At 37.3% G+C, this 25200-nt stretch overlaps 1 protein-coding gene across 2 annotated transcripts in view; it reads right to left on the reverse strand.

The window, feature by feature from the left end:
* Window positions 1–25200, reverse strand: part of SGTB (small glutamine rich tetratricopeptide repeat co-chaperone beta) — a 47895-nt gene that overhangs the window by 11978 nt on the left and 10717 nt on the right. For both annotated transcript variants that reach the window (XM_047858383.1, XM_047858377.1), the window contains exons 3-5: window positions 24109–24212; window positions 19654–19723; window positions 13442–13541 (exon numbers count right to left, since the gene is read on the reverse strand). In XM_047858383.1, coding sequence (XP_047714339.1) covers window positions 13442–13541; window positions 19654–19723; window positions 24109–24212 — 274 coding nt within the window. The remainder of the gene's footprint in view (window positions 1–13441; window positions 13542–19653; window positions 19724–24108; window positions 24213–25200) is intronic.

Genomic DNA, 25200 nt, shown 5'->3' on the forward strand with positions numbered 1-25200 from the left:
GTTCATGCTCTGTCTCTCTCTGTCCCAAAAATGAATAAACGTTGAAAAAAAAAATTTTTTTGAAAAAAAAAAAAAATTAAAAAATAATTCAGAGAAAATATGCAGGCCACCTTTCACTGTGTGCTTTCCTACAGAAAAGACAAATAAGTGAGTCATACAACTGATCTACCTACTTATTGCCTTTCGAATTTGCCCAAACAGAAAACTGAAAACACCAGGAATTACTAGAGGAGAATGCAGAGTGAGAGACAGTGGCAAATGGCTACCCAGGGGTATGCTGTTAAATGATCACTTTACTAGTAGGGTTAAGATCATCATCTGGCAAGTCTAAGATGAAAATCTAACTTACCCGTGTGCCAGAATCTGGCTGCAAACAAAGGATGGCAATGCATTCCATCCACTGAGCACAGAATCTCGGAGCAATTAAGCACTATTGAATCCCTTCTAGCTTACCTCTAACAAATCTCTCCTGGAATAACTGGGGCCTGACAGTATAATCAAGCTACTTCCTCTTCCTGCACACAATCTTGAGAGTAGACAGCCCTCTGTTTCCCTGTTATAGTGCCCACTTCAACCCTCAAGGCCATAAGCAGAATGACTAAATAAGCAGAATGACTGTTCTACATGCGAGCCCTTCAAACTAAAACATTCCATAACGTCTCCTGCCCTCCATCCCACTACTGCCCCATTCATTCTTCTATTTATTCCAGAATAAATAGTTCTTATTTATTCATTCAACTCATATATCTATCAAGGTCTAGCTAATGCACAGACACTTTTCGAGGCCTAATGGATAGAGCACTAATCAAAATAACAATTCTGGGGGCTCCTGGGTGGCTCAGTTGGTTAAGAACCGACTCTTGGTTTCAGCTTAGATCGTGATCTCACAGTTCATGAGATAGAGCCCCACATCAATCAGGCTCTGTGCTAAGAGTGGAGCCTGCTTGGGATTCTTTCATTCTCTCTTTCTCTCTCTCTCTCTCAAATAAAAAAAGTAAATAAAAATAGGGATGCCTGGGTGGCTCCGTCGGTTGAGTGTCCGACTTTGGCTCAGGTCATGATCTCACAGTTCCTGGGTTCAAGGCCGATATCGGGCTCTGTGCTGACAGCTCAGAGCCTGGAACCTGCTTCAGATTCTGTGTCTCCCTCTCTCTGTCCCTCCCCAGCTCACACTCTGTCTCTCTCTCAAAAACAAATGAACATTGGGGCGCCTGGGTGGCGCAGTCGGTTAAGCGTCCGACTTCAGCCAGGTCACGATCTCGCGGTCTGGGAGTTCGAGCCCCGCGTCAGGCTCTGGGCTGATGGCTCGGAGCCTGGAGCCTGTTTCCGATTCTGTGTCTCCCTCTCTCTCTCTGCCCCTCCCCCGTTCATGCTCTGTCTCTCTCTGTCCCAAAAATAAATAAACGTTGAAAAAAAAAAAAAAAAAAAATTTAAAAAAAAAAAAAAATTTAAAAAAAAAAAAAAAAAAAACAAATGAACATTAAAAAAAATTTTAAGTAAACAAACAAATAAATAACTAAAAATAAGATTCCTGGCCTCAACAGTGCTTAGGTTCCTGTGGTGTGAGTGACTGGTGGCTGGCAGGCTATAAAGGAAATGTGGTGGTGAGTCCAATTTTCTGTCAATTTTTCTTCATATAGCATGACTGAGACCCTTTCTTTTCAAATTAGGTTATAAACTTAAAAAAAAAATAAACATATAACCTCCTTTCTTTTAGTGAAAAAAAAATTTAAGTGTGAAAGTACAGAATTCAACAAACCTGATTTGGTAGTTCATATGAAAAAGAGGTATGGGTTTAGCGACTCAACATTCAACACACACTAACAAGCATGACAAAGATGGCCACTAAAAATGACCATTAAGGGGCACCTGGGTGGCTCAGTCAGTTGAGCATCCAACTTAAGCTCAGGTCACAATCTCATGGTTTGTGAGTTCAAGCCCCACATCAGGCTTGCTCCTGTCAGCATGAAATCTGCTTTGAATCCTCTGGCTCCTTCTCCCTGCCCCTCCCCCACTTGCATTCTCTCAAAAATAAATATTTTTTTAAATGACCATTAAAATAAGAGATATAGAATATATCACTTCCAAACAATTAGAAAAAATGAAGTAAAAATAAATCATTACAATAAAAGGCAAAAAAGAAAAAAAAGAAGGGGAGAGAGAAGCCAGAACATATGATAGCATAAGAACAACTCAAACTTGGGGCGCCTGGGTGGTTCAATCGGTTAAGCGGCGGACTTCGGCTCAGGTCATGATCTCGCGGTCCATGAGTTCAAGCCCCGCGTCGGGCTCTGTGCTGACAGCTCAGAGCCTGGAGCCTGTTTCAAATTCTGTGTCTCCCTCTCTCTGACCCTCCCCTGTTCATGCTCTGTCTCTCCCTGTCTCAAAAATAAATAAAACTTTAAAAATTAAAAAAAACAAAACAACTCAAACTTAAAAGCAATTACAAAGTAAACTAGATAAAAATCAGTTTCTCAAACTGTATACATATCACCTAAAACATAATCACATACATATTAAAGGGACAGAAAAAGGCAATTGGGCCAACTGAAAACCAAGCAAAAAAAAAGCTGATGTAGAAACCCTAATATCAGAAATGAAACAAAAAGTATTAAGGATAAAGAGAGTCATTATTACTGATGAATCCTGTTAGTTTAATTTTATGGAAAACATTAATATGGCTCAGAAATCAAACTTGTAAGAAAAGTTTCACTCTCACAGAGGATGGGTGGCATGGGGTAGTTAGAATAAAAATGGGAATGAGACTTCAAAAAGGGTAAAAAAGAAAACCTTCAAATGGAGTAAAACAGAAATAAATGATGCTGTGTATCAACAAGAGTTCAAGTGAAATTCAAGTACAGTATTCTGAGTATATATTTTTAATGAGGTGGATTCTAAGGAGAAAAAATTTTGCAAAGAAACTGAAGTTTACTTAGTAGGCTTACTAGTGGTAGAATATTGATATCAGACTATCAACTGAAGAATATTGAAGGGTAGAGCTAATGAGTAAATATACTGGTGGTATTAGAAATCAGCGTTTTTCATTCTGGAAGAACAGAAATCCATATAAAAGGGGAATGGTAAGAGAGATTTCTGTGAAGATATCTGTATAAACCAATGCCTTTTTAAAAATTCTAATTCCTAGATCTGTTTACTGAAGAAGCACTAACACTTCTTCAGTAGCAATGATCATGTCTTGCAAACAGATCCTGGTTTCTGAATTCTATTCTCCACTAATAAGAACAGGAGCTACCTGTAGAAATAGCTGGGCTCAGGTCCAGGGCAGAGAAAACACAAGGCAATGTGGAATACCTTGATGTCTCAGAAAGTAAGAAAGTATCCAAAAACAAAGTTCTATAGAAGGACACATAGCAAGTTTAAAGGGGCTCCCACCAGCTAAATATGGAATAATAGAAGTGCCAAAAATAATGATTATGGTCATTTATTATAACATATTAAATAGGGTTTTAAAAATTCATGAGTCCATAATGATACTCAAAAAAGTTGGGGGAGGGAGAAGGAGGAGGAAAGAAAAAATGAGGGAATGGAAAGAAGCTCTTCTCTACAGAAATACGTGAGGAAATATATGTAAATGAAATGATAAAATCAGAAAATCATCATTTTGTAGCAATCAGCATTTTACCAAGTCAAGGAAATATCGTGAATGGATGGTAAAACATTGAGTAAAAGATTATTGGGGAATGGATATTCACATGATCTGACCCTACAGATAATTTTTAATTAGAAAAGGAATAATAAGAGAGATATGGTGGTTACCACCCTAAGATATCAAACTTACAATCACCATTAATGGATAGCTTGAAATTATGTGCCTCCTACCATAGTGCAATAAATAGTACACTTTTATTTATGTTATTATTTTTGTAGGCTTCACACCAAACTTTAACCTCAAATTAATCATGAGGAAGCAGTCACACAAATCAAGAATATGGCACATTCTATAAAATCACTCGCCTGAACTCTTTAAATATGTCTGTCATTAAAAATAAATAAATAAATAAATAAATAAATAAATACAGTAATATTTTCTAGATTAAAGCAGATGAAAGTAACATAGCAAAATGCAATACACAAACAGTGATTGGATTCTGGATGAAAAGACATAGCTACAGAAGGTATTTTGGGGACAAATGGAGAAATTTCAATGTTAATGCCATTTTCTTGCATGTGATGGGAATGATAGTTATGAAGAGTATAGCCTTATTCTTAAGAGATATAATTGAAGTATTTGGGACCACCAAGAAAATTTTATACACAGGTACGTACACACACACACACACACACACACACAAACACACACACACACTCATAAAAAGACAGAAAGAGAGACAAAAAAAAAACATGGCAAATGTTAGCTATTTCTGATTCTAAGGTAAGTATATATGGATGTTCATGTATTACTCTTTCAATAAGTTGAAATAGGTTTTAAATAGTTTTAAATTTATTTTCCTAAATACACATACATTCCATAATAAACTTATGAAATTATAGATAATATATAATTTATGATTGTATATATTAAAACATGCTGACATATGACTGCTTCATGATCAGCAGTCTTCAAGTAAAGGCAATTCCCCCTTCTAAAATTCACTTTATCAATTCAACTCAAACTTTCATTGAAAACTATAATATGCTAAACCCTGAACTCCAAACCAAATACACAGTGATGAAGAGGATATAATTCTGCCCTCCAATCTTTCACTGCCTTAATAGGGAATAAGACATGTAAATAAATAAGTAAATAGTATGATAATTTCAGCAATGGAATCAAAGGAGGTATCGACAAAGTATCAGAGGAAGAGGCAACATGAGAAAAGTCTGGTTAACCTTCTGCAGAGGTGTCTAATAGAACTTTCTGTGATAAACAAGTTCTTCATCGGTGCTATCCTATACAGTAGTCCCTTCCCACATATAACTAAAGAGCACTTGAAATATGGTAGTGCAAGTGAGGAACTGAATTTTTTATTTTGTTAAGTTGAACCTACATCTGAGCAGCCACATGTGGCTAGGAGCTACATTACTGATTAGCACCACTCCATAGGACATGGTTGGGGAAGGGCAGAAGGGCATGGACAGGAGGCTGGGAAGAGAAGAAATTTAAAAAGTCTTTCCAGGGGTGCTCAGGTGGTTTCATCGGTAGAACATCTGACTGTTGATCTCAGGGTTCTGAGTTCAAGCTCCACATTGGACATGGAGGCTACTTTTAAAAAAATGAATAAAAAATAAATGTAAAAAAATGTTTTAAAGTCTTTCCTAGGAAACATTTTAGGCAGAGCACATAAAACCACGGAGACATGTTGCAACATGTTACTCATAAGAAGTCAGCAAAAGCAAGAATTACATGATTAATTTCACATTTTAGAAAGACTCTTTTGGCAGAAGAATGGATTGCGGAGGGCAAGTAGAAACGTGAAGCCAAATGAAGCTACTACAGCACTAATTTAACAGATTTAAGAACCTAAGGGAATAGTGATGGAAATGGAGGAGAGAACAAATGGGCTACTGGGAGGTATATGGAAAAGGGAAACTGAGGAGAAGACACCCTGATCTCTGGCTTCAGATGCTGATAACAAGACAAGGAATAAAGCAAGGAGAATCACACCGAGAGAAGAGTGGGCAGAACATTAAGAGGGTGACCTGACACCTCTTTCAATCTTGACAGCTTTTGCTTTAGAACACAAACTGCAAGCTAGCATCTTTCAAAAGAGGATGCAGGCACCTGAACCTCTGAGGCCAGGAAAGGGAAGAGAAGTCAGGCTGCATTCCACTCCAATCTTCTGTGAGATAAAGCCAAACATGCCAATGTCTGAACTGAATATCAGTGTGGCCGGCTCTCACTGCCCCAGCTGTCTGGTTATCAGGGCATAACTAATGAAATTCCAACAGAAGAATACAGTCAGAGTCACCATGTTTGGAGACACCCTCGCTTTCTTTACCTTGTTAGAGAAAGTCCATGAATACAATCTGTGTTCTATTTTTAGAGAAAATAAGGCAGAAAAATAAATCACAGATGCCTTACATCTCCCATACCATACGTCATGCATAAATAAGTTATAGCAAAAACCTCTTTCTACAGCTAGGAATGACACTGTTTTTGAAAGAAACAAATACTGAAAGCCTAGAGCTATGCTAGTTCCTTTACATACATTATTACTCTTCAGCTACCCTATGATGTGGTTAGTATCACCTCTATTTTACAAGTGAGGAAACTGAAGCTCAAAAAGCTTAAGTGGCTGCCCAAGATCACAGAGCTACTAAGTGGCTGACCTGAGATTCAATTCCAAGTTCAACAAACCAAGTCCAACTCCCAGGGAGCCTAATGACTACATGCTGCTGATGGAGGTGGAAGAAAACAGAGTGCCAAACAACGTGGTCTCTGTTTCAAGCTTTCTCGGAGCTCATGCTGTCTCTAGCATTCCTTGGTACCATGCCCTGATGATTCCTAATTGTGCCTTTTAAATTATGCTCTCCAACCTAAGACCCTTTCCCTCTCCTCTAATTTCTTTACGTCCATCAAATCTAGCTCCAACTCAAATTCCCCATCACCTGAGAGGTCTTCTGGACAAATTTTCTCCATCACGCCTGGTCTCTCTCCTGTACATCTTTAATTCCATTTATTGCCTCAGTCATTCAACCATCCCTCCATCCCAGAAGCATGAGACAAATATGGGTCAAATCAGCAATGAGGTTGTACAAAAGAAATAAAGAATACTGTTTAGGGGCAGAAGACCCAGAAAACTGGCTTGTTTAATGTAAAATATCATTTCATATTATAAAGTACTTGGAAATGTTTTAGACCTATACTCAATCATTTGTTGTTTTCTGTATACAAGTGTACAGTCCTCTATGTATAGTCCTCCATGCAACCAAAAAAAAAAAATTGGCTGAACTCCTGTGAGGCACAATGCTAGGTACTATAGGGGATACAAAAAAAAAAAAAAAAAAAAAGATCCAATCTCTGCCCTTCACCTGAAGAAAAAAGTATATATATAACTATAAGGTAAAACGTATGATAAACTGATACGTTACATATCACGGTCAATTCTAGGAGTATACAAAAAAGGCAAAAATAAATAATAGGTATTCAAGGGAAGACTCAGGTTTTCCTGGTACCCAACCTGAGCCTAAAGCATCATTAGCCTTTAAGACAGATATTAGAAAAGCAAGACTCAAGATTAAGAAATATGCCAACTGATTGTTTTTTAACAAATAAAAAAAATCACTTCTAGGGGTGCCTCGGTGGCTCAGGAGGTTAGGCGTCTGACTTCAGCTTAGGTCATGATCTCACAGTTCATGAGTTCAAGCCCCGTGTCAGGCTGTGTTGATAGCTTAGAGACTGGAGCCTGCATCAGATTCTGTGTCTCCCTCTCTCTCCCTCTCTGCCCGGTCCCACTTGTGCTTTGTCTCTGTCTCTCTCTTTCAAAAATAAACAAACATTAAAAAAAGTTAAAAAAAAACAAAACATTATGGTCTAAAAATTTTTTAAACCTTTTCTCAATATTTGTATTAAATATACAAATAAAGTTTTCTAGTTATTTAATATTAAATTCCATGCTCTATTACTGAACTCCTCAGGAAAATAGATACCATTTAAATGAAAAAGATAAGCTTGATTATTGATTTCAATTTAACCATAATTAAATGAAAAGCAAGCACAGGTATTATCAATAATCTCTTCAAATCCAGTACTAGCAAACATAAGATTATTAATGAACGCAATCTCATTTGAAATAAATGATTTATTTAGGATCCAATTTACTATATTCATAGTCAGAAGTGTATGGCTTACTGTGTCTATAAACAAGCAATTTTCTGATAACATCTATAGCTGGTCATAACATTTAGTGACACTTCATTAAATACTTTTGTTTCAAATATTTAATATGCTAAAACATATATTTACCTGATGACAGGAATAAAAAACAAAACCATAGCTTGAGGAATTCATTTTCTACAAATTATTCGGATTTTTTATTTTTGGGGGCTAGATTATTAAAACATATTAATAAAGGGATTTTTTTGGTAAAGATAATATAGTTGGATTTCTAGTATGTACAACTAAATTTGTTATGGATCCAACAGCTATAAATTTTGTACAAAACAAAAAGCTAAAAGCAGCCCAGGTGACCATAAACAGGAAAACAGCTTAGCAAATTGTGGTTCACTCAAACAATAGAGTACTCCTGAGTAATTAAAAATAAGAACCATTGAGGGGCACCTGGGTGGCTCAGTCGGTTGAATGTCTGACTTCAGCTCAGGACATAATCTCACAGTTCATGAGTTCAAGCCCCACATCAGACTCGCTTCAGATCCTCTGTCAGCCCCTCTCTCTATGCCCCTCCCCAACTTGTACATGTTCTTTCTCTCTTTTTCTCTCTCTCAAAAATAAATAAACATTAAAAAAAAAAAAACCACTAAGAGAAGCAAGAACATGGTGAAGCTTGAAACCATTAACTTGAATAAAAACAGTCTCATTCAAAAAAGTACATGTGGTATGATTCCTTTTATGTGGAATTCTAAAAGAAACAAATCTTACCTCTAGTGGAAAAAAGAAAACAATGGTTGCCTCTGATGTTTTAGGCAACTGACTCTGAAGGAGCATAAAGAATTTTCGGTATCTTGATAGGGGGGTTTGTGTTGTGCAAGTATATGTATTTGTCTCTTAATTCTATCATTCTATTAATGATATTGCATGATAAAGTAGTTAGGAGGAAAATGTACTAATGGCTGCAATTTACCTTGAAATTCATCAAAAGTAACATGGACTAATAAACAGAGGGAGCACAAATAGCTGAATAAAAATGTGATTGAGCAAATATACTGAAATATTAAAGGCAATATCTTTTTTTTTTTTAATTTTTTTTTCAATGTTTATTTATTTTTGGGACAGAGAGAGACAGAGCATGAACGGGGGAGGGGCAGAGAGAGAGGGAGACACAGAATCGGAAACAGGCTCCAGGCTCTGAGCCATCAGCTCAGAGCCCGACGCGGGGCTCGAACTCACGGACCGCGAGATCGTGACCTGGCTGAAGTCGGACGCTTAACCGACTGCGCCACCCAGGCGCCCCTAAAGGCAATATCTTGATATGGATGGATATAAGAGTACTTACTGCAAACTTCTTTCAACTTCCAAGTATTTCATAAAAATGTAAGAAACCCCCCAAAAAGAAGATAAATGACACTAGATTAATTCAAAACAACACCTATCAGACTAACATCATTTCCTTTTCATTTTAACAGGCTTACTACCAGACTCTATTAAATCAGAGAAAGACAATTGACAACGTATTTGGACTCCCAATAAATTTGGATCTCTCTTCATATTCTGATCAAAACAAAAAAACCCAGTGTGCATAAATAATAATATTGAATAATAACATTATAATATAGAATTAATTATATAGTATATATTTAACATAATATATAACTAATATATTATTATGAGTAGACAATATTATTATGCAATAATAACACTGTTGTGTACAACACTCTTTACTAGAAAGCTTCCTAGCACTTTATATGTATTAACTATTTGATCGCTACAACAATCCTATCAGGTAAATACTATTAGCCAAATTTCACTAATGGGGAAACTAAAGTATACCTGTGTTAGGTAATCTGCTCAAGGTCACACACCTAGTAAGTGCCAGAGCCAGAAATTAGAATCCAAAGAGGCTGGGTCAGAACCCCTGCTCTTAACCACTTCCCTATGACTGTTCCCTTAGTTGACTTCATAACTGACAGAATATAACATGTGGCGTTCTTAAGTTTGTGAATGACATGAAACTTGGAGCAAAAAGTAAACACATTACTTTACAAATTAACTGAAAAGATTAAGGGTCATACACATGAGAGACTTTAACAAGATAAAATTCTACAGGGATAAAATAGAAGATCCTGAATTTTGGAAGAGACACAACTAAACCTCCAGTGACAGCACTGGTACACAGCAGGTGTTTGGCAAGAACCTGTCAAATGAAAATATGACTGAATGACAGAATAAAGAGAATGTGTGAAAAAGAGACACTTTAATAAACCAAAACCAAAATATTAATTCAATAAATAATGCTATAAAATGCTAACATATATAATTATACTATCTAGAAGTAGGTTAAATGAGAGCCCTAGAAGACTACTGTGGTCAGACCAATTCCGGAAATGCTGTATGAATTTCTGGGAACTACAGAGTAACAGATACAGGTAAACTGGAACAAGTTTAGAGCAAAAGTGCAGAACTTTAAGCTATATTATCTAAGGTGTGATTGAAAAAACTGCAAATATACAATGTGGAGAAAAGAACTCAAATGAACATGGTAGCAATCTTCAAAATGTAAGGTACTATTATGAAAAAGAAGGATCATAATTATTCTGTAACTGCCCTTAAGAATAAAAATTAAAACTGCCAACTGAGATTAGCTACAAGGGCTTCAGGAAAACAAGTTCAGTGTCAACATAAGGAAGACTATTCCAACAGACAGAACCACGAAAGAAAATGCAGAGGAGGGGCAGCTGGGTGGCTCAGTCAGTTAAGGTCAGGTCATGATCTCGCAGTTTGTGGGCTCCAGCCCCGCATAGGGCTCTGTGTTAACAGCTCAGAGCCTGCAGCCTGCTTCAGACTCTGTGTCTCCCTCTCTCTCTGCTCCTCCCCCACTCACTTGTGTGCTCTCTCTCTCTCTCTCAAAAATAAATAAACATCAAAAAAAATGTTTTTGGGGCGCCTGGGTGGTGCAGTCGGTTAAGCGTCCGACTTCAGCCAGGTCACGATCTCGCGGTCCGGGAGTTCGAGCCCCGTGTCGGGCTCTGGGCTGATGGCTGATGGCAACAGCCTGGAGCCTGTTTCCGATTCTGTGTCTCCCTCTCTCTCTGCCCCTCCCCCGTTCATGCTCTGTCTCTCTCGGTCGCAAAAATAAATAAACGTTGAAAAAAAAATTTAAAAAAAAAAAAAAAAAGAAAAAAAAAGTTTTTTCTTAATAAAAGAAAATGCAGGGGAGAAGGGGCATCTCAGAAGGGTATGAATACCCTAAATAGCACAAGAATAACTCAATGAAAGATTAGACCAAATTAAAGATCTCTTCCAAATCTAAGAATTTACTATGTAACAAAAGGTAATTTTTATAGATTTCAGCCCTAAAAGGTTTCAAATTGGTTAAAATAGATACCATTCACCAAAGCAGACTTGCAATGATAAAATTTAAATGTGAAGGAAAGAGAAGTTATTTGTCAGGTCTGCAAATGGTGAAGGCTTTAAGACTAAAAACACTGGACACTCTCAAACAGGGTTGCTTGTTGGGGTGGTGGATGGGAGGATGAGCTAAATGGGTGATGGACATTAAGGAGGGCACTTCTTGGGTTGAGCACTGAGTATTGTATGTAAGTGATGAATCACTGGGTTCTACTCCTGAAACCAATACTACACTGTATGTTAACTAACTTGAGTTTAAATAAATAAATAAGACTGGGGCGCCTGGGTGGCTCAGTCGGTTAAGTGTCCGACTTAGGCTCAGGTCATGATCTTGTGGTCTGTGAGTTCGAGCCCCGCATCGGGCTCTGTGCTGACAGCTCAGAGCCTGGAGCCTGTTTCAGATTCTGTGTCTCCCTCTCTCTCTGACTCTCCCCCGTTCATGCTCTGTCTCTCTCTGTCTCAAAAATAAATAAATAAATAAATAAATAAATAAATAAATAAATAAGACTTAAAAACACTGGAATAAAATTCCAAAGAAAGGAAAAAAAAAAAAACAAGGAAAGACAAACTTGTCTACACAAATATTTAAAACCTTTACATATGAAAAACATTAAAAGGCAAACAGTAAGCTATGCAATTAGGACAAATGGATTATATATTTAATATACAGCTATGCTGTACAGGAGAGTAGACATAAGCTACATGTGGCTACTGAAATTTAAATTAATTTAAATTGATTTTCAATCAATTAAACAATAAAAATTTACTTTCTCATTTGCACTAGACATGTCAAGTGGTCAAAAGCCACTCTGGCTAGTGGCGACTGTAATGAACAAAGCAGATACAGAACATTTCCATCACTGCAAAAAGTACTACTGGAACTTTAATATTTAAGATAGATTATTTTAGTTCAGGGAATTCATTACACAGTTGATGCAAGAGCTAAGATGCCAGGCAGGGGCATCTTGTTGTGTAGCAATCCAGAGATGAGGAACAGCAGGAGCCATTACCATCCCTAAGATAGAGGACAGAGTGCAGAGTCCAAAAGCCAACATCGCCTGGCAAAAGCTGTGACCATAGCAGGTGTCTTGGGTGGGAGCTGGAGACAAGGATGAGAAGCAGCCCCTGCTGGATAAATACCCTGATGTAAAAAGAGGGGAAGAAACACCCCGCCTTCTCCCCTCCTCTGCCCTCCAATCTCCTGCCAGCACCTCCTGTGACTGAACCCAGACAAAACTCAGGTGACAAAGGGCCCTGGGAAATGTAGTCTACAAGGGTCGGACCCTTTGTTTAAAAAGGGCAGAACAGGGAAAGAAAGAAGTATGAGGTCAAACAAGCTAAGGCCGGGCACAGGTACAAAGAGATAATTGTAAGAAAACAAACAAACACAAATGGCCAACATGTGAAAAATGTCCAACCTTACCAGTAGTTAAATATAAATTAGAACAATTACTATTAAAATAAAATTAATATTAAATTAATAATAAATAATGATAACTCGAGTACTTAGTGCTGATAAGGATGTTGTAAAAACAGATGCACTCATACACTTCCAAGGAAGGAAATAAATTTTCAAAATTTTTCAAAGAAGTTCGAACAATTTTGCAATCAGCATCGACAAATTTTGAATGTTTACACAGTTAAATCAATTGAATGCAGTTCCAAGGATAAACCCAAAGTCCAGAAAATCTGAATTTCAGAAAATAATTTGAGAAACAAAGATGTTCATTCCAACTTCATCATATTGAAAAAAAAAGGAACAATCTGCCAGTACCTTTATATAAAGTACATTTAAAAAAACAATAGAATAAGTTAAGGTACATTTATACGTTTATTAAAAAATAACGTTTTAATCATTGTTTGCCAGCCACAATGATAGGTGCTGGAAATATAAAAAAGATTAAGAGGTAATAACAGACTAATTTGTATCCATTTAAAGAATGTTTATGAAGAGTTTCAACAAAATAAGGACATGTTTATGATATGCCTACTGAATAACAACGAATCTAAAACCGATGACACATCAAACAAAATATGCCAAAGGTTAGTTAATAAGAGTGATTACCTCTGAGTGTTAATTTTATGGGTTACTTTTCCTTCTTTCTACCTTCCTGAACTTTCAAATTTTTCAAAATAAATCTTACAAAATAAATTTATTTCAAAATAAATTTTCAGTGCTATTAATACAAATTACAATTGAAGAACTATAAACCTGCCACAACAGTGCCAGTTTACCTGTTGCAATAATAAACTGCATTATTTGGATCCAGTTCTATGGCCTGTGTGTAACAATCCACGGCAGCAGCATAATTTTCTTCTTTCATGTGGTTATTGCCTAAAATAATCAATATGTACAATAAGTATAACATACACACAGAAAAAAGCCTGAAAGATACATTTTAATCATAGAAACTACAACAAAATGAAGGTCAGCAATGTGAGTTTTCTTTTTTTTAATTTTTTAAGTAAACTCTACCCCCAATATGGGGCTTGAACTCACCACCTCGAGATCAAGAGTCGCATGCTCCACAAATTGAGTGAGCCAGGCACCCCGCCAACATGATTTTTCATCAGCAGTAGAGCTAAATTTTATATTTTACTATACAGTTGACACTCCTTAGCCATCAGTGTGTTCAAGTGATTTTTAACAATGTGAAGTCTTAAAGCAAGTAAAGCTTGTATACCTTATTAAATCCAGGCTTCATAAGTGAGTAAATGAAACAATTATGAGTATCCCATGGCAAAATTTAATCTCTTCTCACCTTCCTTATATTCATCTCCTGTCTTCCTTTTAGAGCTGCTCCCCCATTCCAGATGCAATCCCTTTCCCCATCATCATCTCATTATCCACTCCTTCCCTTGTCAAAACATACACCTGCTATGGGGCACCTGGGTGGGTCAGTCAGTTAAGCATGTGACACTCGATTTAGGCTAAGGTCATGATCCCAGGGATCATGGGATTGAGGCCCATATCATGCTCCAGGCTGACAGTGTGCAGTGAAATAAATTCTCTCTCTCCCTCTTTCTCTCCCCCTCCCCCCACTCTCTTAAAATAAATAAACAAAAAACAAAATGATACAAAAAACCCTACTGAAGGGGCACCTGGGTGGCTCAGTCGGTTAAGCATCCGACTTCAACTCAGGTCACGATCTTGCGGTCTGTGAGTTCGAGCCCCGTGTTGGGCTCTGGGCTGATGGCTCAGAGCCTGGAGCCTGCTTCGGATTCTGTGTCTCCCTCTCTCTCTGCCCCTCCCCTGTTCATGCTCTGTCTCTCTCTGTCTCAAAAATAAAATTAAAAAAAAATGTTTTAAAAAAAAAAAACCCTACTGAATAGCCAAAATCTCAGAATTCTGCTATGTGGGTAAGCCAGTAAAATTAATCATGTTAATATGCTATCGGAAGATGATAATTTTTTGTGCTATCCATTCCAGAGACAGATTTCTTAAAGGGGACTGTTGGACATTAATTTCTAGAAAGAATTTCAGATACCATGGCTAGCCCACAGGGTGCTAATTTTCAGGAAGTCATCTACAGATACATCTGGTAATAATTTAGCTAGGTTAAGAACTAGCCAGCAAAATAAGGAATTTCCTGTTGGCTATCTTTTGTATTCCATTAAAGGGAAAAATGTGTCCTGCTCACTGATAAGAACCATGGTTCAAAACTGAAATTTTAAAACACTGGGATTAAGAGGAAGAATTTACATCACAAAAGCCTCTGTTACTCCTCCCAACTTTCTCTAAACCAGAAGCTCTCCTATTAGTTTTGTCTTTTAATACATCATTAGCTACTTAACAGGAGTAGGAGAGTATAACTTTGCAGGGAACAGGAACAGCAAGATTAAAGGAAAGGCAGGTAGACAAAAGCATATAAAAGGATGCAAAAGTTACTGCAAATTAAGAATCAAAAATGAAGGGTGACTGGGTGGCTCAGTTGGTTAAGAGTCAGACTCTTGATCTCAGCTCTGGTCATGATCTCAGTTCTGGGTTCGAACTCCCAGGTAGAGCTCTGCACTGACAGTGGGGAGCCTGCTTGGGATTCTCTCTCTCCCTCTCTCTGCCCTTCCCCTGCTCATTCTCTCTCTCTCAGAAAAAGTAAATAAACACACACACACACAAAAAAAAACAGACCTTCATCCTGGTTTAAAAAAAAAAAAAGAATCAGAAATGAATATAAAGAGTAACCTAATAGGTACACAGTTTCTTTTGAGGTGATAAAAAATGTTCCATAACTGTGGTAATGGCTGCACAACTCTGAATATTCTTCAAAACCAGTGAATTTATACACTTAAAATTTTTGTTTCTAATGTTTATTTTTGAGAGAGAGAGAGACAGAGACAGAGTCTGAGTAGGGGAGGGGCAGAGAGACAGAGAGACACAGAATCTGAAGCAGGCTCTGCTTCAGATGGCTCTGAGCCATCAGCACAGAGCCTGATGCAGGGATAGAACTTATCAGCCATGAGATCATGACCTGAAGTCAGATGCTTAACCAACTGAGCCAGCCATCCAGGCGCCCCTGAATTTATACACTTTAAAGGAGTAAATTTTATTTACAATAAAGTTGTTTTTACAATAAATAAAAAACTAATTTAGACCCCCACCCCCAAAATGTAATGAATATAAAGCCTCTAAGGAAGCTAAGAGGATTACATAGTTTTTATGATAGAGCAAGAAATTGACTACATGAGCCTAAGTACTGAAATACATTTGCTTAACCCATGTAAAAGATTTAAATTTTCTGGGTTATGTGGATTTTCCTGTTGCTATGGGCCTTTTTGTCTCAGGGTTCTTAGGGAGCCCTCTTGCTCAACTATAGACCCTAAGAGTTAAAACCAGAAAATGAAAAGACTACTTAACTCATGCTCTAACTAAAATCCATTGTTCTTATTTCTTATCACACTTTCTTGAGGCAATGATGAAGGTGTTGTGCAATGACCAGAACATTCCAACTGCTAGACTAGAAAAGCCCTGATAGCAAGGTAATGCCTAGAATACCACGCCCCTCAGATCCCTTTCCCTACCCTTTATACATGCTGAAAACATACTGATCCCCAGCTGTGATCATGCACTGCCTCCAGGCTCTCTAGCACGTACCCCCTGAACCTCTGCCAGTAAAACTCTAGGTGTCCACCTTGTGGGAGGAGAGGTGGGCATGTGTAAAGATGGAGCCTGCCGCCTCCCCTGGCTGCTGGCACCCAAAGTTAATTTCTCCTTTCTCTTTTCCAAACCCTCCTCTCTTGAGTTACCGGTTACTCTTGCAAGAAGTTTAGGACTTTATCTGAGTTTGTTCAGCAACAGTGTTGGCAAACCCAGCCAGGAGCTGTGCTTCTGACTGTGCAGCCCCCTTGAGATTCCAGGGGACAGAGCGGCTGGCCCTGCAGTGCAAGAGCTCACCTATTCCTTTCCTGAGTGAGCAACTGTGACAAATCGTTTGATAGTCGAGTGGTATTATAATAATAATAATAATTATTATTATTATTAAAATCTATTGTATGTATTTTATTATAAACCACCATATCAAAAGTCTACATACTACATTATATATACACTATGCATATGTACACTAGATGTATATATATATTTACATATATTTACGATAAGCCTCAAGTCACAAAATATCCAATATGCAAATATTTGGGACACAAATGAAGAAATTTGTAAAGATAAATATAACCGAACATTGTATAGCACTTTATACTTATGGGGTACTCTCCTGTAAAACTGTCTCCTTTAATTATCAAGACATCCTATAAGAGGCACCTGGGTGGCTCAGTCAGTTAAGCATCTGACTTCAGTTCAGGTCATGATCTCATAGTTCATGGGATGGAGACCCACATCAGGCTCTGTGCTGACAGCTCAGAGCCTGGAGTCTGCTTTGGATTCTGTGTCTCCCTCTCTTTCTGCCCCTCCCCTACTCGCTCTCTCTCTCTCTCTCTCTCTCTCAAAAATAAATATTAAAAAAAAAAAGACAACCTACAAGATATGTACATATTTTTGTGATGCGTCAGGGAATCACAGAAAAGAAACCATCTTGGTTTTGTCTCAACTTACTGCAACTCTTTACAAATGAAGCACACAAAAATATTTGAAAGACACCTCTAGGAAGGTACTACCTGGCTAGAAGCCTAAATTAACACAGACAAGTGTCACAGGCAGCCTGGAAAAACCTTATGCTTGACAAACTGCAGTGGCCATTAGTGCTCACATGAATAAAAACCTGTATAAAATAACAATTGCTTTAACTTTGTGTGTAACATGTCTCAGATGTGATAGGTTTTAGTAAAATGAAAGAATAAAAGCTTTGAGGGGTGCCCAGGTGGCTCAGTCGATTGAGTGTCCAACTCTTGATTCCGGCTCAGGTCATGATCCCAGGGTTGTGGGGTCGAGCCCTGCTTCAGGCTCTGCGCTGAGCCTGGAGCCTAGTTGAGATTCTCTCTCTCTCTCTTCCCCATTCCCACCTGTTGTGCGTGTGCATGCTCTCTCTTTCTCTCTCTCTTTAATATAGAAAAAAGAAATAAAAAGAATAAAACCTTTTGTGGTTAAAGGAGAAAGTAGTAAGTAATTCAGTTACCCATGCTGGAGCATTAAATGAGTCTCAGCCTGCATATTCTCTTAATCCTCATCTTACCAACATTCATTATATCAAAGCAAACTCTGCGGGGAATGCAATCTCCCCGTGTTCTGCATGCAGAGGGAGTAAACATGAGGGCCAAAAATAAAATTTCAATTTGCCATTTATTCAATATCATTACTAGAGCTAAACCAAGGGAGCTTAAAAAGCAAGCGTTAATGGAAAATACACAGCATCACTAAGGATTTCACACAACCACAAAACTCAGAGTGGGGGGGAAAAACATCAGGTTAAATTGTGTCAACTAGAAACTAAATATATGAAAAATGCATTTCTATCCAGATAGTTTAAATCCAAATTCTTTGGGGAGTACTCTTAATTCAAATGACAACAAGGATCTAGTTTTTACTTAATTTTGCATGTAATTTATGAAAGTCATACTATTCTAAAATTTAAAGCCACTATAGTAGTATTAATTCTTAAAGTAAGAAATTAAAAATTGAAATCAGTCTATTTGTTGGATATACAGAACTTTATAATGTAATCCCATGAAGATAATCACATAATAGTAAAAATATAGACAAAGATATTAAGACAATGTCATCTATGGGGCGCCTGGGTGGCTCAGTCAGCTGGGTGGCTGACTTTGGCTTAGGTCATGATCTCAAAGCTCGTGAGTTTGAGCCCTGCGTCTGGCTCGGTGTTGACAGCTCGGAGCCTGCTTTGGATTCTGGGTCTCCCTCTCTCTCTGTCCCTCTGCTGCTCATGCTCTGTCTCTCTCTCTCTCTCTTTCAAAAATAAATAAGCATTAAAAAACAAAATTTAAAAAAAGACAATGTTTATCTAAGATTACAAAATTATCTGTCTAGGTAAGTAAATCATGGTCTAAAGTACTATGGAGCACTGTGCGGCCATTAAAAGCAGTGGCATATTAAAAAAAAACAACAGTGATATACATGTATGTTTAAAATAAAAATTTGATAGAGAGGATAAGACCCAAGGAATAGGAAGAGTATACTCTCTTTCATATCTACCTTTTAAGAAATCAAGTGATTGTGTTTGTTTTGTTTTGTTTTTAACTGCCTTCTTCAGTTTAAAGTCCAGGAAATGGTTTCTGAACCAATTTTGTATAGCTTCTGAATGTGGCATATTCCCTAATAAATGTCTGCCTACAGGACAGGGAATTTTTTGGCTCTCATTCATTGCCAATACAAGACTCTTCCCGAGAGCTTCTTAGTACAAATCTTGTGTGCCTGACCTAACTCTCCTCTATAGCTTAACATAAATGACATGACAGAAAAAATTAAACGCAGATCTTCAACACTGATTTATTATAACTAAAAATGCCTCAAGAGCCAGTATTGAAAAATGTAATTATGTAGTAGTCAAATGTGGTAATAAATACTTAAGTCAAGCGCCACATACATGTATTAACAAGTATCAGAGAACTCAAAAACACTAAACATATACAAAAGTTAAAATAATACTGAAAATTATTTTCCTCTATGCAAGCATAAAAAAAAAAAATTTGAAATCCCAAATTTCTCCTTTCCTCTCTGCAAGCATAAAGAAGAATTTGGAACCCCAGAGTACATGTAGCAAATGCAGTTAGAAGTAATCACCCCTTAAGTTACTTGTTTTGCAAGTTTTATTCACAGCAGATCTGCTTCTCTGGAAGCAAGGTATAACTACATTATTGTTCACAAGCCATTCCAGGTTTCTTCCATATCACATTCATTTCTGTTTCACAAATATCATGTGGACGTATGACAGTTCAGACTTGGCAGCATAAATCAGATTCTCACCAACTGCCAGAGTCACTTTCTCCAGAGTTTCATGAAGTTTTACGAAATAGTAATTTCTCTATGAAATACTCACCTTCATCTTTTAATTGGTCAGCTTTTCCCACGTCTTCAGGCACTGAGTTTGAGAGAGGCAAAATATCATTCTGAAATTAAATAAAAATCAATGTACAGAGTTTCCATTTACCTGCATAAAAAAGTCATCCCACAGAACTATAAATAATAATAAATAAATTGTATTACAGTAAATCACCTATATTTACACAGGATGAAGTCTGGCTGTAAATAATAGGGTTACATAGGGGCGCCTGGGTGGCGCAGTCGGTTAAGCGTCCGACTTCAGCCAGGTCACGATCTCGCGGTCCGTGAGTTCGAGCCCCGCGTCAGGCTCTGTGCTGACAGTTCAGAGCCTGGAGCCTGCTTTGGATTCTGTGTCTCCCTCTCTCTCTGCCCCTCCCCCGTTCATGTTCTGTCTCTCTCTGTCCCAAAAATAAATAAAAAACGTTGAAAAAAAATTTAAAAAAAAAAATAATAGGGTTACATAGACATAGGGGGAAAGTCCTTCCACATACGTTTTTTAGAAAAATGAGTATGTAGAATTTTTCTAGAAGATAATTGGCTAATATGAATCAAATTTTTTACTTGCTTTTCCTACATCAAAAAAACCCTACTTCATGAACAATATAAATAATCAGTATACAAAGAATAGGAATAGAAAATATATTCAAGAGATTATTTATATTAATAAAAATCCTGAAGCATAATGTTTAATATCTAAAGAGATATCCTAAGTCAAATTCACAGTTTATAAAAAGAAGTATTAATAATGTAACACTATTATTTAAATATGTGCATACACACATATACATGCACACAGGCTAAAACAACAAAGACAGGAAAGGTCTAACGAGAAAGGTTAAAAGTAATATTTGGAGGTAAAATTTTCAGTTTCTTCTTTATATCTTTCCTTGTTGACCAATTTTTAAAAACAATGGACATATATTAATTTATCATTAAAAAAAGGCAATGTAAATTTCCTGTGTTCGGTAGCTACTATCATCCTCAAACCTCTTTTGCATTACTAATGTTCAAACCGAAGGGGCATTCAGAAATATCTTGAGTAGCAATTGGAACACAATGTATTTTTCCATTTCTGAAAGATCTTTAAAAAAAAAAAATTTTTTTTAATGTTTATTTATTTTTGAGAGAGAGAGAGTGCAAGCAGGGGAGGAGCACAGAGAGAGGGAGACAAAGAATCCAATCCAGGTTCCAGGCTCTGACCTGTCAGCACAGAGCCCAATGGGGGTTCAAACCCACAAAAGGTGAATCATGACATGAGCTGAGGTCAGAGGCTTAAGTGACTGAGCCACCCATGCACCCCTTGAAAGATCTTTTTTAACTTGTGTTGCTTTTACACTTGACTCTGAAGTTCATAAATAAGTCTAAAATTTCCAAGAGAGCATAATTTGTAGCTAATATACCTATGTACCACATTTAGAATATATCCACCATTTATTTACTTTGAGAAAGACAGAGACAGCACGAGTGGGGAAGGGCAGAGAGAGGGGGAGAGAGAGAATCCCAAGCAGGCTCTGCACTGTCAGTGCAGAGCCCATGTGGGGCTCAAACCCATGAATCCATGAGATCATGACCTGAGCCAAAACCAAGAGTTGGATGCTTAACTGACTGAGCCACCCAGGCGTCCTTCACCATTATCTCTGTCTTGATCAAAGTTTCAATAAACTTGATAGTTCTAACTTTGGAAATATACTTCGCTAATTGCACACAAATATTCACAAGTACAAAATCATAAAGTATGTGAGTTGTTCTTATTTTTTTTAATCTTTCTATACTAATCAGTTTTTCTAAGCATAAAATATTGGAATAAAAATGTATAGAATACAAATAGGAATCCTTATAACTAGAGGTCACTACTTAAAACTGGCTACAGTCACCTAGGATGTAAGTGTAGTTCAAGGACACATTATTGCCCTGCAGTACCTACTTTCAGGGTTTCTTCTATTTCACATCTTCTAATAATCCTGGGAAGTTAAGGGGAGGAGGGAGGGGAGTGACTTTTTGAGTCAGAAGAATAGCATATTGAGAAATGGACTCTAATCCATTCTGTCTTCTAAATTCTTCTGAATTATTTTAATGAAATTGCCACAGTTGTATAACTTTGAAAACTAATTCTCATATTCATTAAATGCATTTGAGCAGGCCATGATGTGGGGATGAGTGTTACCTGCCTTATATAAAAGGAATGAATCCATTTAGTATATAAACTTAATTGAGGGAAAAAACAGAAGAGAAAGACCAGTATCCTAAAACTAAAATGACAGAAATAACAACCATGGACACTTGGTGAGACAAATAACTTCAACTTTTTTAAGTTTTTATTTTAAATCAATTAGTTAACATACAATATTATATTAATTTCAGGTGTACAATGGAGTGATTCAACAGCTGTATCCATCACCAGGTGACCATCACAGCAAGTGGACTCCTAATTTCCATTACCTATTTCCCCCATCTCCCCACGTACCTCCCCTCTGGTAGCCATCGGTTTGTTCTCTATAATTAAGAGTCTGTTTCTGAGTTTGTCTCTGTATCCCTTTTTTATTTTCCCATGTTTGCTTGTTTTCGAAATTCCACATGAGTGAAATCACATGGGATTTGTCTTTCTCTGACTGACTTATCCGACTTACATTATACTCTAGCTTTGTCTATGTTTTTGCAAATGGCAAGATTTCATTCTTTTTTATTGCTGAAAAGAGGCAAATAATTTCCTTAATTATAACAATCTGTATGCTGCTCTGGGCAGGTTTAGACTCTGTCTGCTGTACTCTGGTAACAAAGACATACGTAATGAAGTTGCTGCTGTTAAATAAGGCAAACAAAGGAGTGACATCACAAATAACACTATACAGATACACAATGAAGCCAGGTTTAAGAACTTATATTTTTGGGAATGCAAGCTGGTGCAGCAACTCTGGAAAACAGTATGGAGGTTCCTTAAAAAACTAAAAATAGAACTACCCTACGACCCAGCAATGGCACTACTAGGCATTTATCCACCGGATACAGGTGTGCTGTTTCGAAGGGACACATGCACCCCCATGTTTATAGCAGCACTATCAACAATAGCCAAAGTATGGAAAGAGCCCAAATGTCCATTAATGGATGACTGGATAAAGAAAATTATATGTAAAAAAAAAATAAATTATATTTTAAAAATAGCAAGTCAAAAATGCTTACAGTTAAACACAATCAGAGAGTAAAAGTAAGACAGGCGTCAAAAAAAAAAAAAAAAAGCTCTACTTAAACAGAGTGCAAAAGTCAATTTGAGCTTTCTGGGAGGTAAAGAAAAATTCTGATCTCTTTAGTACTAAGTCACCAGTGACAAGACCTAAGGAGTGAGCACATCCAAGTGTTGTCTCCAGCAGAGGCCTCTCGGGCATCTAGGAGTTAAAGAAGGTTAGCTTCAGCCATGGGCATGTCCAGCCACTGAAATGGGGTTCCCTAAGGAGGCCAGAAACCCAGGCAATGAAAGAACCATAGCAACTGAAGTGAAGAAAAGGGGAATTCTCTGATGAGGAGTGCAGGGACACGTCACTATCTCCTTATATCTTTGTTATATAATTAGAATTCATCTGTGTGATAACTGCATTATTCTTTTTCCAAGAATAGAAAGAGAGAACAGTTTACTGCCAAACTGCCATCTTCATTGCAACTCTCAGAACCTCTTCTCACAAGTTCTAGAAACAGTCAATGTGGTATTCTCAGCAATGTCCCTGCCAGGCTTAAATATATACTACATGATTCAGCCTCTCTCCTGAGTGCCTCCTTCTGTACTGAAGATTGAATACAGAACTAGAATAACAAAATGAGTTCATGAGGCATCAAAATGTAACCAAAAAACACATGGGAGATCACCCTGGGGCCCTAAGCTCAGTCACCTTAAAATTTTCAAATTTATGGTCATGTTCCCTGAAAAGGCCAGAAACCAGAGACGATGTAAACAGTTCTCAAGAGCAGACATCAGAAACTTGGTTTTCAGTGTTACGTTTGCACATTGAGCCTGAACCTTCCCTTGTTTTAAAGAGGCCTTACAATGGCCAATTTGATGAAATCTGCTTCAAAGTGATGATTCAATTCCTGATGAATCTATTTCTACATAGTTGCTGCGTAAGCAGGAAAATCTTGTTTTTATCTTTTATTCAATGCTTTAGGGGAATGTTAATACAGATGTCAGAAATCTAAAAATGCTCAGATAATATAAAGGACTTAAAAAGTACATCATTAAATATAAAAGAAGGTGAGAGAATGAGAATAGCTACTAATATGAAAATCTAAAAGCACATTAAAAGAGTTATATTTTAGTTCCCAAATCATATCCATGTGAACTATCTACCTTACACCTAGGGAGAAGTTAGGTACTTAAAGGCCTGGCCCATAAAATATTAAGAACTCAACATAATATTGTAGTCATACTTAAATCAGATACTAATAGAAAACAATGACAGCTTACCTTACAGAAGGAATTGCTGAACATTTCTGTCAAAGGCTGTGAAACTGCAAGATGAGTATCTTCTGGGCTGATTTTAAAAACTGTCTCCAAGCACTGAATTGCAACTTGAAATAAATTTGAATAGTGAAAAAGAAAATTAGCAACCTAAAAAAAGAAACAACCTCTTTTTTTCTGGTAGAAATCTGCACTCTGTGCAATCTGTGGTAATTCAGTATTTATGATCACAGAACATAAGGAAAACTAAATGGTTCAGCTACATAGAGACTTCTGTTTATAGATCAGCTGTTGAAGGAAGACAACTTGATTTCTTATTCCTCACTTAAAGAAAGATGTTACCTAGAATATAATTTCTCAATATATCCATTACATCATATTCTTGCTGAAGCCAGTCACTAACAGTAAGTTATTCCTCCCTGCCAATATCTATTATCCACCAATGTTCTAATGTTTTGAATAAAACAAACAAAAAAAATCTTCTTTCTTTTATGTGAGAAACAGAATTCTCAACCTGACCAAAAACAGTAACAGAAACAGCACTAAATATTAATCCTGGTATATTTACTTAGATAGATAGGTTGGCTTTAAAAAATTCATTCATGGGGCGCCTGGGTGGCACAGTCGGTTAAGCGTCGGACTTCAGCCAGGTCACGATCTCGCGGTCCGTGAGTTCGAGCCCCGCGTCAGGCTCTGGGCTGATGGCTCGGAGCCTGGAGCCTGTTTCCGATTCTGTGTCTCCCTCTCTCTCTGCCCCTCCCCCGTTCATGCTCTGTCTCTCTCTGTCCCAAAAATAAATAAACGTTGAAAAAAAAAAAAAAAAAAATTCATTCATGCATACAAATTTACCCTAAGCACCTACTACATGCAAGATGGTAGAAATACAGCAGTTAATCTAAAGACAAAAATCACTATTCATGTGATGAAGCTTACATTTAATAGAAGGAGTCAGAGAAACACAAAAGTACACAGCATGTTAAATGGTGATAAGGTGTGTCATCTGCATTTGGTATATGACAAGATAACTGATATGGCCAGGGTAGAAAGACATGATGGGAGATGATGCTAGAAAGCAAGTCTGTTATTGGATGACAAGGC

Source organism: Prionailurus viverrinus, chromosome A1 (assembly GCF_022837055.1).
Source record: "Prionailurus viverrinus isolate Anna chromosome A1, UM_Priviv_1.0, whole genome shotgun sequence".
Lineage (NCBI taxonomy): Eukaryota > Metazoa > Chordata > Mammalia > Carnivora > Felidae > Prionailurus > Prionailurus viverrinus.